Here is a 17,032-nt window from a genome sequence, read left to right as displayed (position 1 = left end):
CCAAATCTAGCTAGGGATGCAAACTTAAAAATAAACACTTGAAAGAAAGTATTCCTAATTTTGTTTTTTATTTGAAAAAAGACAATGACTTGCAAAGAGAATCCTCGACCGATTTTAATTTCCAAATTTATTAAATAGTAACTTATGAACTATTTTACGAGAAAAATTATCAAAATAATTACATGTCAAATAAACAAAATCATCAGCCACCATGTTTGCTTTCTCTGAAAACATAATTAAACGTGTATTGAGGGACTTGCTCCAATAAATACTAAACATGATTAAAGGGTCGAAATTGATGGACATTTGGAAAAATAAACGATAAGCCCCCTTAGTTGGTCATTTTTATAGTTTAGAGGATAAATTGGTTGAAAAAATAATTTAAGAGGTAAATTAATAATTAGGTGATAGTTCATAGCGGTAAACAAGAGTTTACACAAAAATAACTACCATATGCACACACATCAAAGTGTGCGTGAACATTTTTTATTTTTGTTTTTTAAATAGAAGGAGAGGAAGAGAGCAAGTGAGAGAGAATGTGAAAGGGAAGAGAGATGGGAGAAAGATATTTTTTTTAATATTAGAAATATATGAGAATCATGTGTACGTGAGGTTAAAAAAAAACAGTAAAATTTGAAATTACATTACTGTCTTTTTGTTTTTGTTCCTTTTTTATTAGAAGAATAAAATGATAATTTTACGAGATTTTAATTGACGATTAGGGTTTAAGATATTAGAATGATGCATGTGAAAATGAAATAGTTTGAAAGAGAGAGAATGTAGTTATGACTTTTACCACAGAAAAAACAAAGAGAAAGAAAGAAGGAGGTGGGAAGTAGATGAGTCTGAAGAAACACAACGCAAGCTTGTGTGTGTATGCTTTTATATAACGAGCGTCCCTTCCCGTGCTTAAAGCTCTGTGAGAGAGAGAGAGAGAGAGGAGAGAGAGCTCCCACTGTTCTTCCCATATCCCTTTACCCTTGCTAGCCCACCTCAGGAATCTCTCTTCCTCTTCTCTGTTTCTTCTTCTCTTAAAACAGAGATTTTCACCCACAAAATTAAAATCCCATTTAATTTTCGGTTTCCATTTGGGTTTTGTGGGGTTCAATTCATGAAACAAAGATTAATTGCAGAGATATTGTAGAGAGAGAGATACACACTCACTGTGCGCAGAAAGAGAAGGAGATAAAGTCACTAGTTTATCCCTCTGCGCTGTGTCAGCTTCTTCTTCTTCTCTTACTCAGTAAGTACTTTTCTCCGTCAGATCTCATGCTTTTCTTCTTTGTGTAATTTTGTCGAACACATTGCGATCATATTGTTAATGGGTTAATTGGTTTCTTTCTTCTGCACATTAGATCTGGTTTTTGACAGCACCCCATCGGTTTTTCTGTTGTAATTTCCTATTTTTGGACGGCGGTGATCACACGCGGTTGTTCACCTTTTTCCAATTGCCAGATGCTTAATTAGTTAATTTATCTCCTGGTTTTTCACAAATTGGGTTTCTTTCGTTTTTCTTGTTGTCTTGATTTTCCTTTTTTATAGGTAAATCTTTTTGGCAAGATGGGTAGTTTTGATCTGTCTTTCTTTTTCTTTTGTATAAATGTGAAGCACTCAGAGGCCTGCAATCAGCATTCAACACTTACTTTTGCAGGTTTCTTTGGCCTCGTTTCGAATAAATTTAGGTGCATTTCTTGGTACGATTTTGTGGGTTTGTTTGCTTGTTTCTTTTGATATGAGGTCGATAATATATCAATTTGATGATTGAGAAGGGAAGCAGCAGCTGATTGGCAAGCAGTGACTACGTGAATCATGCATAAAAACTTTTCTTAAGCTTCAAACAAAATGATGATGTTATTGAATTATTTGCTTTTCTTGGTTTCCATGGTTTGATTGATGTCCCATGTTTGTTTGTTTGCCCTTTCTGGCTTAGTGGGGAGTGAAAAAAATAGAGGGAAGGTGGAGTTTGATGGAGTTAGGACCCATTGCCATGTGCGGGACATAAAAGGAGGTTGACATGGAAAGTCGAAAGTGTCGGCAGTTGCCATGAGATCTTGTAGTTTACGGCTTATTCAAGTCGTTTATGTATTTTGCCTTACTTTCTTTGGGTGGACTGAATGCATATGCTAGATCTGGATCTGGATCTATCCCAGGAATTCAGTTTCAGTTTTCCTGTGTGTGATCCCATGTTTAGTAATTGATTGACATATGTTTTTTTATGTCAAAGTTTATGGTTGGCTGATGGGTTTTCTTTAATTAAACATGTGTTTCTTTAGTATAAGAAGTCACTTTTGAGGAACGAAAGAAATCCGTTGTAGCTTGTGACTGGTATGGTTTGAGTAAGCTGCCTGATTTAAGTTTTAGTACTGTTCTGTGCTTCTACTACATGTTAGTATTGGAAAGAGGACAGGTTTATGCGTTATATGGTTATTACATGAATAAATTGCGTGTGCTTTTTGCGGTAAATTGTGCCTGGTAGCAGATCGGTATTATTTAATATCAGATATGACCAACGATGAAGATATCTAATATGCCTTGTATGTGTGCAGGTAGTTAATACTTTCTGAGATCATGAAACATAAGGATGGAAAACCAGGGCCCCAGGGTACCAGGGTTTTCCCCATGACAATCTTGTTTGTTTTGCTATGCGGGTTTTCATTCTATCTTGGTGGAATCTTCTGTTCTGAAAAGAACAAAATTGAGCCTGTCAAGGTCGAAGATGTCACAGAGGCAGTTCAATCATCTCTCCAGTTAAAACCCGTTACCTTTGCTGAATGCAGCAGTGACTATCAAGACTACACCCCGTGCACGGATCCAAGGGTATCTCCTTAATCATTTTTATGTACTTTATCCTTTCCGGAATTTACGCACTGCTAGATGCTTATCAGATTGTGGCCGCTTATTGTACAGAGGTGGAGAAAGTATGGTGTTCATCGGCTTACTTTCATGGAACGGCACTGCCCTCCAGTATTGGAGAGGAAAGAATGCTTAGTTCCACCTCCAGATGGCTACAAGCCACCAATCAGATGGCCAAATAGCAGGGACGAATGTTGGTACAGGTAAATATGTGACAGCCTGATGCCTAAAGCTTATTTACAGTCAAAAGTTTCTAGTTTTTAGTCTCTATTTGTTTTTTACCTAAAAAATGTTAAAAGTTTCACTGAATTTACCATGGGGATCTGGTTTCAGGAATGTGCCATATGATTGGATTAATAAACAAAAGTCCAATCAGAATTGGCTGAGAAAAGAAGGGGAGAAGTTTCTCTTTCCCGGTGGGGGAACTATGTTTCCAAGAGGCGTTTCTGCATATGTCGATTTGATGCAAGATCTTATTCCAGAAATGAAAGATGGGACCGTTCGAACTGCCATTGATACTGGGTGTGGGGTGAGCCCATCTTTCATCCTCTTTTACATTTTCCCGATTTCTCATGTTGAACTTTAGCTGAAAATTTCTGGTGGGTGAATGCATGTTGCCTTTTTGATCTAGTTAAAAATGCAAGTTTAAATTTCATCTGCACCTTTCTTTCCCTATTTAATTGTTGAAATTTATTTACTATGTAATAATCTATTTCCTTATTATCCTTGAAGCAGCACAAACTGCTAAGTAATTAAATTCGTGAGAATCTACATAAGTTAACCTCTTTAATTGGTTAATTTCTAGGTTGCAAGCTGGGGAGGTGATTTGTTAGATCGTGGGATTTTAACTGTTTCTCTCGCTCCAAGAGATAATCATGAAGCTCAGGTTCAGTTTGCTTTGGAACGTGGAATTCCAGCAATTCTTGGCATCATTTCTACACAGAGACTTCCTTTCCCTTCTAACTCGTTTGATATGGCTCACTGCTCAAGATGCCTCATCCCATGGACGGAATTTGGTACTTATTCTATCAAATTGTTTTAAAAAAAATTCTGTTCTAGAGAATTTAATTCAGTTTATTGAGCTTAATGTCCAGCTGCTGGAACCAGTTTTCAAATTAGCAATAGCATAGTGGGGATGCATGGGTCATATAAGCAGTGCTGCATTTTGCATTTTACCTGATTGCTCCAGGAACTTGGAGATTTCTCTCTCTTAAGTGCGGTAGTAATGGTAGATAGGACCAACTTAGACAATTTGCCTCCACTAAATTCCTGTGTTCCAGTTATCATTTGTAGGGAAAAATTCCACGGCTCAGTTATGAACTGTAATTTCTTGCATAAGATTGGAACTTCCTTTCTTCCTTTGTAGGACATCATATTTGATATCAGTTATCATTTTTAGGGAAAAATTCCACGGCCCAGTTGTGAACTTGTGTAATTTTTTTGCATAAGTTGGAAATGGTTTCTTCTCCTTTCTCTCCTCTCGTTTTATCATTTTTATTTATCTTTTAAAGTTTACCACTTCTTCTGATGGGTACTTTCTTGATGTCAGGTGGAATTTACCTCCTTGAAGTTCATCGTATACTCCGTCCTGGAGGTTTTTGGGTCCTGTCTGGTCCACCTGTCAACTACGAAAACCGCTGGCGTGGGTGGAACACCACCATAGAAGACCAGAAATCAGATTATGAAAAGTTGCAAGACCTGCTAACTTCATTGTGCTTCAAATTGTACAACAAAAAGGATGATATTGCTGTTTGGCAGAAACTGTCAGACAGCAGTTGCTACAATAAACTTTCTGAGCCAGACACCTATCCTGCAAAGTGTGATGATAGCCTTGAACCAGATTCAGGATGGTACACTCCATTACGCTCTTGTGTCGTAGTTCCAGACCCAAAGCTAAAAAAGTCAGCTTTGAAATCCATCCCTCAATGGCCAGAGCGGTTGCATGTTGCACCGGAGCGTATTTCTGATGTACATGGCGGAAGTGCTAGTGCTTTCAAGCATGATGACAGCAAGTGGAGGGTACGATTGAAGCATTACAAAAAGTTGCTCCCAGCAATTGGAACAGATAAGATCAGAAATGTTATGGACATGAATACGGTATATGGAGGTTTTGCCGCAGCCACGATTGATTATCCCTTGTGGGTCATGAATGTGGTCTCTTCCTATGCTGTAAATACACTACCTGTGGTCTATGATCGAGGCCTTATCGGAACTTACCATGATTGGTAATTTGAAACTCCTTTCTGCATGAATAGCATACTTTTGATGCACTTCTCATTTGGTCATTGTAATGAAATCAAGTGGTTTTTGTGTTGATTTATCTGTTCTCTTTTGGCAGGTGTGAGGCGTTTTCTACTTATCCTCGTACTTACGATCTTCTACATCTTGATGGCCTCTTTACTGCAGAAAGCCACAGGTAAAAAACGGGTTTCTCTTTATCTGGGGAGATGAATATATTTTGAAAGCTTATATTATTATGGCATGTTGAATTAACTACTTAATCTTAGATGTAAGTTTTCTGTGCACTCTTGCCTAATTTATCATTCTTTGTATAAATGGTTCTAATGATCGTAAACTTGGGCAGATGCGAAATGAAAAATGTGCTCTTAGAGATGGACCGAATCCTGCGCCCTAATGGCTACGCAATAGTTCGAGAATCCAGCTACTTTGTGGACGCTGTTGCGATTATTGCCAAAGGGATGAGATGGGGATGCCGCAAAGAAGACACTGAGTATGGCGTTGAGAAGGAGAAAATACTGATATGCCAGAAAAAACTCTGGTATTCATCGAACCGGACTTCCAGATGATGGCCATCCATAGAAAAACCCAAAACCAAGTCGATTTCTTGGAGGGACGGAAATAGGAATAGAAGCAAAAGAAGCAAGTTCAATACCATTCACAGAGAATTAGTTCATTGTTTAAGAAGCCAAGAATACCCAAATTTGTCGTTGAAGGAGACTCAGTTACCCAATAAGGTGGTTTAATCAACCGATAGGGCGTTGCGTATAGATTTATTCTTTATAAGGTGTCAACATGTACTCGGTGTAATTTCTTTTTCGTTTTCCCTGTTTCCCGATTTTCATAATTTGCTCTCTTTTCGTGTCAAGCTGTAATCGGATGATTTGAATATATGCAAGGAAGTGTATGTACCAAAAGAAGAAGAAAGAAACAGAAAGGGAACAAAGATTTCTTTGTTTCTTAAATGAAAATCTTCTGCTTCTGTTTAAGTGAAGGAAACAAAGGATGCTTATGTTGCCTTTGGTCCATGTTTGATGTGTTGAGCATGTGGTCCTTTTTCATTTTGGCTCAAAATTTTCATGCATCTTTCTGGTGATGGTGAAACCAACAGGATCCTCTCCCAATCGTTTTGGTGAGGATCCTAAGGGATCCGTGAATCGTGTCTATTCATCGTATATCGTACGGTCAGTTCTTATCAAGTACTGTTTGTGTTTAATCTTAAATAAGAATATTTAAAATGATTTCTGACCGCACGATGTACGAGGAACGGATACGATTCACGGATCCTCATAATCCTCACAAAGAAGATCCGGATTCAAGCAGTTAAGGTCAAATCTCCCACTCAAAAAAGTATTGAATTCAGCCCAAGCACGTGTTACTTGAGCCTGGTAAATTTTGAAATTTTGTCGCACGGTGGGCCGCTTTTCATCGAGCGCGTTGAGCTATGCTAGTTTGACTCTTTCATTCTCGTCTGGAATTGTTAGTTTTGTGGCTGCTTGGCCGTTATATATCAGTTTGTAACGTCCATGACAAGATTCTAGAGAGATTGATGTATGAAATCTCCATGTAAACGACATGATTTACATGAATATTGAGTACTACATTGCATCATGGAGACTAGTAGGCGAGTAACATTCTAGTCTGTTCAATTGAGTTGCGAATTCCGAAGCTAGGAAAACTGAAAATCTCCCTCCTCATCACCCGCCACAACTCCATAATCCGGCCCCCACCCCACTGCTGTCCACCCATGTACCATCAAAATTGCATTTCAACCATGGTTGACAAAGAGAGGGGGTCTTTGTCCACTCTCTCCCTCGTGCTTCTCTCTCTTCCTCCCACTCCCGTTGCTTTTTTTACTTTCCTCTCCCGTTCTTCTCTCTTCCCAAAGGAGACGCCGCGAAGCAAGTGTTAAAGGTTTTGGTTGCTGACGGGAGTGGTGACGTTTTGAGGGGGTTGGTTCGCCTAGGGTGATGGCATTTTGATAAACTAAAATAGAATGAGTTCAGATATAAATTAGAGGATATTTGAGGAATAATAGTGAGCGAAGAAATAACATTTTAATTTTTTAACTTTTTATAGTTGGTTAAATTATAAGATGGGTGAGGAAATAAGACAATAAAATAGGTCTAGTACCATTTTTTTTAAAGAATTGGTGAGAATTAATTTATCGTTTGAGGTTTATAGGAGGATGGCAAAATGACGTTGCAAACAGTAAGCACACGGTTTTGATGGAGTCTTCATCACCCTCCGCATGTGCAGAAAGAGCGAACAATGGGTTGCCTCTAAAGCAGACAGCAGCAAAAATATTGAAATTATGACTGAATGAGCATACCATGTTGAAGATCTATAGCCAAAATCCATAAAAAAAAAAAAAAATGGGACTCTCCATCAATTCTCCGTCACCTTATGTTTTTGGCATAATATTTATAATGTTGACACGAAAATTATGCCAAGGTGGTTAAGGCCTCGTTTGGCAGCTCGGACTGTATTGACTATTTCTGTCGGATAAGATAAATAGCCACCGGATAGTACTGACTAAATTAGTCGGGCGTTTGGTGCAGTATCGGATTAATAACCGTATTATTTATACTATGTTTGGTATTATACCGGATAAGTGGAATTCAAAATATTAATATTTTAAGATAAAAATTGATACTTTTAGGTTTATTTTTCTTTTTCTACGGTGTTGTTTCTTCACTTTGCAGAAAAGAAGCACTTTGCTTCTCCCATTCCCGAAGCAAAATGAAAGGCACTCTACAAAGACCATCAACACCGAAGCCTCTCAAATCTCCACCTCTCTGTCATTTGAAGCACTTTGCTTCTCCCATTCGAGTTTCGTCAGTCCATCGCGAAGATGAAAACCCAGAAGCAAAAAATGGAGAAGATGAAAACCCAAAAGCAAAAAGATGGAGAAGATGAAAACCCAGAAGCAAAAAATTGAAAACCCAGAAACACCATAATTGAAAACCTGGGTTTCGTCTGCCTAGCTACCTTTTCTTCCTTCTTGGGTTCCCCCATCGCCGGAGCCTCTGCTGGCAGTTGGGAAGGAGGGAGAGACAGAGCAGCAATACCTTGGTGGAGTTCGCGTTGGGCAGGAGCAGAGAGGGTCGGAGAGAAGAGCATACGGGAGCGCGAACCCGACAAATTATACCAACCTATTGGAGAGGATAGCTAAGCGGGTGCGGAGTGTATTAAAATGGTGGGCCCGGATTATTTAATCCGGTGCTTATTTAATCCAAACGACCACCAAACACCGTACATCGTATTATTAGCACTATCCGGTGTCTTATACGGTGTGCCAAACAGGGCCTAAGAGTGCATGGAGAGCACCACTTTTAAAAGAGTCGTTAGCATTTCTCAAAAAATAAAGTAGAAGAACCCCAAAAAAGGGGTAGAACGGTAATCAAGTTCACAATCCAACAACATTAACATACAATCCCAACTACGGTTTAGCCAAAATAAAGCATATAATAAAGATTGTTTGATAGCAAGATATTGATTATTGAGTGTGAGTTTATTGATAAACTTTAGTTTTATTGCTAATTTCATCTTGTACTTTGATAATAATTATACAATAAGTTAAAAAAGAAAATTCATATTTAAAGTTTAAATTGTGTGTAGAATAAAGTTATACAGATTCAAGTATAATTTTCCTATTTGTAATCATTATATAAGGAGGGTGTATTCAATTGAGAATTTGAGAGATTTTAATGGATTTATAAATCCATGGATTTTTATGGAGTTTAATTGATTTGTAGAGATTCCATGTAAAATTTTGATTCAATTCCCTCGAAATCTCTTGGGGGAGGTGAGATTTGTGAATGCTCAAAATACACTACGAAATCTCTCCAATTCCCTCTAATTCCTCAACTTTCTCAAATTCTTTAAAATTAAATTCTAATTGAATACAACTGGAATGTTATAAACTTCTTTAAAATTCTAATTGAATACACCCGGATTTCTAAGGATTTTTATAAACTATCTTAAAATCCTGATTGAATACACATTGAATTTCAGAGAATCACTTAAATTCCTGATTGAATACCCCTAAATTCATTAAAAGAATTAAAATCCCTCAAAATCCTAATTGAATACACCCTCCTAAATTTATGATCTGATTGCACTCCCTGAAAACTTAATTCTAACATGATATATAATTGTATAAAAATAAAAAATTAGTAGACATAATCTGCCTTTAACATCCGAATGCAAGAAAGTTGGAGTATGAAATGAAAAACTTGCTGTAATTCCATTATCTACTTAAAATAGACACGAGAAAAGAAAATTGGTATCAAATTCGTCGTCCATTTAGACTTCTTACTTTTAAATGAAAATGAATACTACTCAACGACAAAAAAGTCAAAACATAAAAATAACAAAAAAGAATTCGAAGTAAATTAATTATATTTGTCGGAAATAAATTCATTTGAAAAAACAGAACACAAAAAAGGAAAAATCCAACCGACCAGAATAGTAGCCAAAAAGATCACGCAGTTGGGTCAAATGACAAGGATATCCTTATCTTCGTGAGAACGTGGAGTGGAGCCATAAATACCGGAAACGTAAGAAATTAGGTAAATTCCTTGGTTGGCACGAAGGCTTTTATTCTCTCTCATCCTCCCCCCCCTCTCTCTCTCTCTCTCTCTCTCTCTCTCTCTCTGGCAGCAGATCAGAATTCGGTGGGTTCAATCGAAGTCGGTTTTACATAACAGAAACTCTGGATTCCACCTTCTCCCGTCCTTGGCGACGGTTGTTATGCCGCTTGGCTTTCAGGTTCGATTCCCTTTCTTCCGATCTGATCCTCAATCAATTTTTTGCCCTTTTTGTTTAGATTTACTTCTGAATTCGATTTTATTCGATTTTGTTTTGTAATTGATTTTATTCGATTTGTTTTGTGATAATTTGATTTCTTTCGTTGTGAATTGTATCTCGATTTTATTCGATCTGTGTTTTGGGATTTAGGATTAGGGTTAGCTTTTTTAATGTGTTCGTCTGGACGTGGTTCTTCAGGTCCGTTCAAAGTTTGTTATGTTGCTGAGAAATTATGGGAAATGGAAGGGTTACAGAGTTTTCAAATTTGGGGCTCGATTTTTGTAATTTTTCTTCTGGGGTATTAAGGTTTGGTGAAATTTTTCTGATTTGGAATTACATCTCTGGGTTATGTAATTGGGATACTCGCGGCTTATGGTGGTGATTTTTATGAATCATAACTCCAATTGGTAATTTGAGGCTTTTTGTTTATTTATTTGTTTGCAAATATTTCATTGGTTGTATTCTGTTTGTGTCTTAACATAAATTGCTAATGTTATTGATCACTCAGGTTATAGATTTAGGTTAGTGTGTCGCATGTGAGGCTAAAACTGTAATTTGCTGCACCATAAAGTCTAACTGCAACCATTTTTTGTATAAACTTGTTTCTGGTTATGGTTCCTCTTCTTTCATTTCCTACATTCCAGTTTTGTGCTGAAGGTCATTTGGTGGCTTAGAAGTTATACAAATTATTGTTGAAATTCATGACGTCATGGGGGTCTATATAATTTGTCCCTGATGTTCTCTTGTGAGTTTAGGTTATCCTTTTACACAATTTTTTGTGATTTGTGGCATGTGGTTTAGCATCGGAAATCATTTGTTGGCCTGCGAATGAGTAAGAACAATGAAATAGTAAAGCATGCGTGCATCACATAAAGTTTTTTAGTTGTGTGTCTCTATGATGCATAATACAGCTTAGGTGCCCAAAGTTTGTTGTATATTGACGTTGTCACCATTATATGGTTTGTGGTATTTGTTTTGTCTGAACTTCGTTCTGAATTGTGCAGCAAGTATTGTAATTTTATGTCAGAGCTATTATGAAGCTGTGGTAAGGATTAAATGTTATTTTGTTTTAGTGTTTGGATTTGCATCATTATGTGTCATATTATGTGAGATTTTGTTTAAATGGCCATTAAAATCAGTAAATTGTACCTTCGTATCTTGTCTGCATGATTGGTCTTATGTTCTTACAATGCATTCATTTATTGTAATCTTAATTTCAGGTTGTGCCGGGTTTAGATTTAAAGGGCTTTCATAAATATTTCAAGACATGGAGCAAATGCGCCTCTGGTCAAATTGCCACCAGTACCGGGTCTTTTCTTTCCAGGAAGTGCTTGACTGGAGATTTCTTGTCCTTGGAGATTTTCTTCTGGTTTCTTTTGTTAATTGCACTTAGTGGTCGGTTTCTCTTAAATGATCAATACGGGAGACGTGATGCTAGTTTCTGAGTCAGGTGTTGGATCTTTAGTGCGTAGTGCATTGCTGATACAACATCCTCTTGAAATTTCTGGGAAAACTTCTTCAGGGGTACAGCATATACAACTCAGATCTATTTTATACTTCTACTTTTTTAGTCTATGCCTGCTTAGTATTCCTAAACTTTATTCTTTCATTATCATGACAGGGTTAAATTCTGGCAATCTGTGACTGAAGATCTCTGCATACTTAATATTAGATAATCAGTTACGTCAAACCAAACCAGTGCAAACTGTTTATTTCAGAGTTATTATTTCATCGTTGCTCCTGATGGTTGCTATGAGAAGTGGCAAGATCTTTGTTAACTGAAGATTCCTCACTGATCTCTGCATAATTCAGATGAGATAGCTATTAGTTAAGTTTATTAAGCCTTGGGTGACACTATCTTGAGCTCTAAGTATTTCGTTTGGCGGGATAAATCATTTTGGTTGGTTTTTTTAATTGGCATCGATATGTTCGGTGATACTTGTCCTTTTTTGCCAACGATGTCATGCTTTAGCCCTGATGCCCTGGAGTTAGTAATAAATAAGGCCGTGCAGCCCATCCATCATATGAATTCTGGTTTTGTGCTCGTGCGTATTGCCTCAGAAGATTAATGGTTTGATTCTGCTGGACCAGCAAGGCAGTTGTTTATATCCTACAGTGTATTTGAAGGATCATCTCAGATAAATTCGTTTTATCTTTTACGAGTCTTTATGCTTTCACTGAATAAAGAACGGGCTGCTTTGTGTTCCACTGGAAGAATGGAGAGGTGAGTGTTTACTGTGTGATTTTAGGGTTATCTGTTTGTGTTCATACTAATGCATAAGTATTTGGTTACTCTAGGTACAAGTTAATAAAGGAAGTTGGTGATGGCACATTTGGGAGTGTCTGGCGAGCTATTAATAAGCAGACTGGTGAAGTCGTAAGTGGTTTTTGTCCCCATTCCTTTTAGAATGTATGTAGTGCTGTACATTTGTTCTGTTCATAGTCATTTGGACAATATTACAGGTTGCTATTAAAAAAATGAAGAAAAGATATTATTCATGGGAGGAGTGCGTAAGTCTACGGGAAGTTAAGGTGGTTCAACTTACTGTCTCCTCTTTATTAATATCCTGATCTGATTTATATTTTTAATTATATCACGGGTTTCTTCTCCATGCAGTCATTGCGTAGAATGAATCATCCAAATATTGTGAAGCTCAAGGAAGTCATCAGAGAAAATGACATATTGTACTTCGTGTTTGAATACATGGTAAGTGGTATAGTTGCTAAACTTGATATTATTTGCTATTATGTCGTTCATGAGTGTCATAACTGATATTTGGTGTTGTCATATGGACATTGCAGGACTTCAACTTGTATCAACTCATGAAAGATAAGGAAAAGCTTTTCCCTGAAGCTGAAGTCAGAAATTGGTGTTTTCAAGTTTTTCAGGGCCTTGCTTACATGCATCAGCGTGGATATTTTCATCGTGACCTTAAGCCAGGTATCTGCTACAATTGTTGTGGATAACCTTAGTTGAGTAGGTAAAATGTTCGTTAGAGAATCTGAAGGGATAAAAAAGACGTGATATGATGTTCTGAATGTCCAACGTGTTCTATACTTGTTTTGTATTTTTGGATCTTTAATTACTGCTGCTTGCATTCCCTTGCTATGCTTTCTTGCATTTTTTGTTTCCTTTTTTCTCTTTTGTATTCTGAATCCTCAAGTGGCCAAATCATCTCAAATTTTGTTTCCACTTTCGTTGTGGGGTTATTTTCTTTCCTCAATCAATTTCTTCACTTATATGGTTTGTCATTAAGCCGTTCAGGCTGTCATCTGTTTTCTTTGTTTTTTCTTGTGCTTCCAGACTGACATATTTGTACCTGTACGTTCACTTCCTTGCAGAGAACATATTGGTTACCAAAGATGTCATCAAAATTGCTGATTTTGGACTTGCTCGGGAAATAAATTCACAACCACCATATACAGAATACGTGTCGACACGGTGGTGGGTGTTATTCTAATATTTCTTATTCAATTTTTGTTACGAATTATCTCTGCTTGGGTGTTAATATATTGCTAAGTTACTTACTCTAGAATGTGGATGTGCTAGGTATCGAGCGCCTGAAGTGCTGCTTCAGTCATACCTGTATAGCTCAAAAGTTGGTGAGTGTTTTTTTAATGAAGTTATGTTAAAAGTTTTGATTTTTGTTCTTTGTGAGTATATATTTACAATGATTGCTTTTGTAAATTAATAATTTTTATTATAACTGTCAGATATGTGGGCAATGGGTGCAATCATGGCTGAGTTGTTTTCTCTCCGTCCTTTATTTCCAGGTGCTAGGTATGTATTCTGTGCCTCAATCATTGTTTGTTTCCCACAGGGAAATATTGCTATAATTATCGGACAGGATAGAATTTTGAATCTGTGCAGTAATTGTTTAATTAACCTCAATTCTTTTTGGAAGATATTAGTGCCATTTTTACTAATAATTTAACGACTAATATCAGTTTGTTTGTGTTAATTGTTCTCACCTTCACCTTCTTCTTCCACCATTCTTGCAGTGAAGCAGATGAGATACACAAAATTTGCAGTGTGATTGGAAGCCCAACCAAGGATTCATGGGCTGACGGGCTTCGCCTTGCAAGGGATATCAACTACCAATTTCCTCAGGTCAGTTATTTCTAGTTTTGCATAATGCAATTCCTCATTTGTTTTGTTCAATTTTATTCATGCGTTTTAGTTTGTTCTCTGAGGTGCATAGACTTGTACAGAAATCTCATGGGGAATGGTTTTTACATTCTCACTTTTATCAGACTGCTGTCATTGCTGCATCTTATTTTATGTGAGAGATTTATTACAGTTTAAAGCTGCATGCTAATTTGGGATGTATTTTTTGTGTGTAGTTTTTTTAGTATTAGTAGAAATATGAGATATGCTGTTCCCATACTTGAAAAAACAACCTTGTATATTAAGTTGGTTTTGTACCTTTTAATATGGCAGTTTGCTGGTGTTGATCTTTCTTCACTGATCCCATCAGCTAGTGACAGTGCAATCAGCCTTATTACAGTAAGTCCTATATAGTATTGCTGTCCCCTCAACTCAGCCCATGTGTGGCTAAATCATTTAAAGAATGTCTACTACTGCAGAATTCATGTATTTCCTTTTCCTTTTGCTGTAGTCACTTTGTTCTTGGGACCCTTCCAAGAGGCCAACAGCTGCAGAGGCCCTCCAGCATCCTTTCTTCCAGGTAGTGTATTGGAATATAGTATAGTTAGTGCAACTTCCTATGATGAATGGGGTCTGTAAATGTTGTGTATTCTAAGATGTACTTCCTTTTATTTTGCAGAGTTGCTATTATGTTCCGCCATCCCTTCGTTCCAGATCAACTGTTGGCAGGACACCACCAATAGGTTTGTTCATCTGATAATTTATGGAATTGCATCAGCTTTGATATCTTTGTTTAGATATTCAAGATTTGTATTGTTACACAGCTGGAGCAAGGGGAGCCGAGCAGCAAAGTGCTAGAAGACTTTCTGGAACTGTATCACATTCAAAGCTTGCTAACAGCTTCGCTTCCCCAAAGTTGCATGCTTCTGTAGGCACAGGTTGGTTTATATTGTTCTGTTGAGTTTATTTAAACTTTCAATTCTGACTTTTTCTATTTATCCCAAAGGAGAGCATCGTATATAATTTAACTTTTTGCCTATAAAAGAAGTGGGTTTATAGCTCATAGTTAAGGAAACATTGACATCTTGTCTAATGAACTGGTAGTTTTCTAGATTTATTCTCATTCTGTGATAACTATTTTTGCAGCTGTGCAGCGGAAACTGGACATGGCTAACCAGGTGAGAGCACATGTTATTACTTTTATCTGTTTAATTTGATTGTGCGCTTATGCCAAACATGCACATACCTCAATTGCTTTTACTTTTATTAATTAATTCCTCATCTTTATGATTGAAGGATGCGAAAAAGAATGATAAATATTTGAAAAGCTCTCCAAAGCAGCAGCAGCAGCAGCAGCAGAAATATCGACCTCCTGGAAAGAGCAGTCCTAGTAAGTTCCATGGGTAGAAGGATGTTTGATTACGTTGCTTTCTTCAACCGATTTGGATTTATTATCAATCTACTTTGCTGATCACATTTATGAACCACAAGAATGCGTGAATGTTGGCTTTTTCTTGGGCTTTTAGTTACTTATATTTCTCAAGCCCCTGGTGCTTGTTCATATGACCTTCTATTTAACTGAGAAAACTATGTCGGTTGGCAGCCGCTGTGAACAAGGGAAGGGTTGCACATGGAGTTTCAGATACATCTGAGAAGCTGGCAAATATGACAATTGGTCATCGCAGGCAGACTGTCGGGCAGCTGCAGATGCGCCCTCCTCCCATGAAAGCCGGTGTCCAGTGGATTGGTGAGTCTGGAAACTTGTACCTCAGGCCTGTTCAAGAGATTCAACCTGGTAGAACCTATTCAAGGAAAGTTGCGGGATGAAGAAGATGAGCTTCTTTAACAGGTGTTATATATACATCGTTTGCGTTATCACTAGCTGCAGAGTTATGCATGCAGATTTGTCTGTCTCGTGTCTTGTTTAGTACCGAGCCCTAAGACTTGCCCTCTGGTATTTGGTTTGTATGCTTGTGAAGGAGTGGTGTGACCAAACGGGCATCTTCTGCCCGGTCTTCTCTATTATTATTCATGTAAGCGGTATTGGATGAGTTCCAACAGTATGGCGTTTCCTCTCGCTTTCTAAACAATGACCTGGATTTTCAGAGTAAATAAATGAAAGCTAAAGGCACCCTATGTTTTTGTACAAGGTTGTATATTTGTTCCTTCATATTTTGCCCCCTCCCTGGTGGTGAGAGTGGTTTTGGCACGCCCGGATGTAGCCCAAAGTAGACCCGACCAGGTTACTTTTCCAGGCGCTTAGACCATCTTCAAAAGAAATATCATATTACAAGTCAAATTACTATTTATGGATGATGTGTTGATTTGAAGTCTTCTGTCAAATTTTGTACACCTTTAATAGAATTGTCAAATGTTATTTCTTATTAATATAGAGCTTTAAATGGGTGTATTTATTAAAAAAAATGTGGAAACAAAATTTTTATTAGTCGGAAAGTTTAGTGGATTAAGGGATCCGTTATTAAAATTAATTAAAAACAAATTTGACGTTGTGTCAAATTTGACTTCTAATTACAAAGACTTCAAATTTAATCAGCTAATAACATTTCAGTTAGAAGGATTTTTGCTGATTAGATTGACATCTCTTTTAAAGATGCTATTATCAGCTAATAACATTTCGGTTTTAAGGATTTTTAGGAGCAAAAAAGTCTCCAAAACTGAACATAAACATAATTCGTTACTATTTCTTACAAACATGAAGTAGAAAAGCTCCAGAATTCCGAACAAAGGACAAAACATGTAATGAACACAGTGTTGTCTGAACAGCTAAAAAAACATGTAATGTCTTTCAAAATGAATATAAGCCTTCAAAAGCTCTTCAAGTACATTCAAGACATGTCAACTTGTCACCCAAGTTGATCTGAAAGTGAAGGGAAAAAGGGAAAAAGGGAAAAAGGGTGAGCTACAAAGCTCAGTAAGTAACAATAAACAAAATGTTGGAGTTTTGAGACTCCTTGTCCCACATCGGGGAACATAGGCTTACCTTTATATATGTTTTGTCTT

The 17,032-nt window shown here is 37.2% G+C and overlaps 2 protein-coding genes across 5 annotated transcripts; both read left to right on the top strand.

Moving 5' to 3' along the window:
• Positions 1-766: 766 nt before the first annotated feature.
• On the top strand, positions 767-6,080 carry LOC103428159 (probable methyltransferase PMT21). Of its 3 annotated transcripts, none has more exons than XM_029104382.2 (8): positions 767-1,243; positions 2,547-2,817; positions 2,908-3,056; positions 3,187-3,382; positions 3,659-3,869; positions 4,403-5,078; positions 5,192-5,269; positions 5,438-6,080. In XM_029104382.2, exons 2-8 carry the CDS (start codon positions 2,569-2,571, stop codon positions 5,658-5,660), a joined length of 1,782 nt encoding a protein of 593 aa, XP_028960215.2. In that variant the 5' UTR covers positions 767-1,243; positions 2,547-2,568; the 3' UTR covers positions 5,661-6,080. The 3 variants fall into 3 exon arrangements, with proteins under 3 accessions (XP_028960215.2, XP_070680030.1, XP_070680031.1); XM_070823929.1 differs by having other exon boundaries at positions 871-2,325; XM_070823930.1 differs by lacking the exon at positions 767-1,243 and adding an exon at positions 1,510-1,682.
• Positions 6,081-9,574: 3,494 nt separating this feature from the next.
• Positions 9,575-16,160, top strand: LOC103436777 (cyclin-dependent kinase F-4). Of its 2 annotated transcripts, XM_029104381.2 has the most exons (19): positions 9,641-9,864; positions 10,908-10,948; positions 11,124-11,427; positions 11,525-12,127; positions 12,202-12,280; positions 12,367-12,435; positions 12,521-12,610; positions 12,706-12,844; positions 13,246-13,348; positions 13,454-13,506; positions 13,618-13,684; positions 13,906-14,014; positions 14,345-14,410; positions 14,523-14,591; positions 14,691-14,754; positions 14,836-14,949; positions 15,158-15,189; positions 15,308-15,401; positions 15,615-16,160. In XM_029104381.2, the coding sequence occupies exons 4-19, from the start codon at positions 12,072-12,074 to the stop codon at positions 15,836-15,838; spliced, it is 1,428 nt and encodes a 475-aa protein (XP_028960214.2). In that variant the 5' UTR covers positions 9,641-9,864; positions 10,908-10,948; positions 11,124-11,427; positions 11,525-12,071; the 3' UTR covers positions 15,839-16,160. The 2 variants fall into 2 exon arrangements, with proteins under 2 accessions (XP_008373453.3, XP_028960214.2); XM_008375231.3 differs by lacking the exon at positions 10,908-10,948 and having other exon boundaries at positions 9,575-9,864.
• The last annotated feature ends 872 nt before the right edge of the window (positions 16,161-17,032 follow it).

This window comes from Malus domestica, chromosome 06, assembly GCF_042453785.1.
Source record: "Malus domestica chromosome 06, GDT2T_hap1".
NCBI lineage: Eukaryota > Viridiplantae > Streptophyta > Magnoliopsida > Rosales > Rosaceae > Malus > Malus domestica.
Note: the sequence above shows the minus strand (reverse complement) of the source record. Positions and strands in the feature narration are given on the sequence as shown.

What these genes read in the sequence shown, in the direction of transcription:
- LOC103428159 (XM_029104382.2), top strand. Translation starts at nt 2,569, where the DNA reads ATGAAACATAAGGATGGAAAACCAGGGCCCCAGGGTACCAGGGTTTTC. An exon ending in ATCGGAACTTACCATGATTG is followed by an intron (nt 5,079 to 5,191) that starts GTAATTTGAAAC and finishes CTCTTTTGGCAG; the next exon opens with GTGTGAGGCGTTTTCTACTT. An exon ending in TTTACTGCAGAAAGCCACAG is followed by an intron (nt 5,270 to 5,437) that starts GTAAAAAACGGG and finishes AAACTTGGGCAG; the next exon opens with ATGCGAAATGAAAAATGTGC.
- LOC103436777 (XM_008375231.3), top strand. Translation starts at nt 12,072, where the DNA reads ATGCTTTCACTGAATAAAGAACGGGCTGCTTTGTGTTCCACTGGAAGA. An exon ending in TAAGTCTACGGGAAGTTAAG is followed by an intron (nt 12,436 to 12,520) that starts GTGGTTCAACTT and finishes TTCTCCATGCAG; the next exon opens with TCATTGCGTAGAATGAATCA. An exon ending in TCAACTACCAATTTCCTCAG is followed by an intron (nt 14,015 to 14,344) that starts GTCAGTTATTTC and finishes TTAATATGGCAG; the next exon opens with TTTGCTGGTGTTGATCTTTC.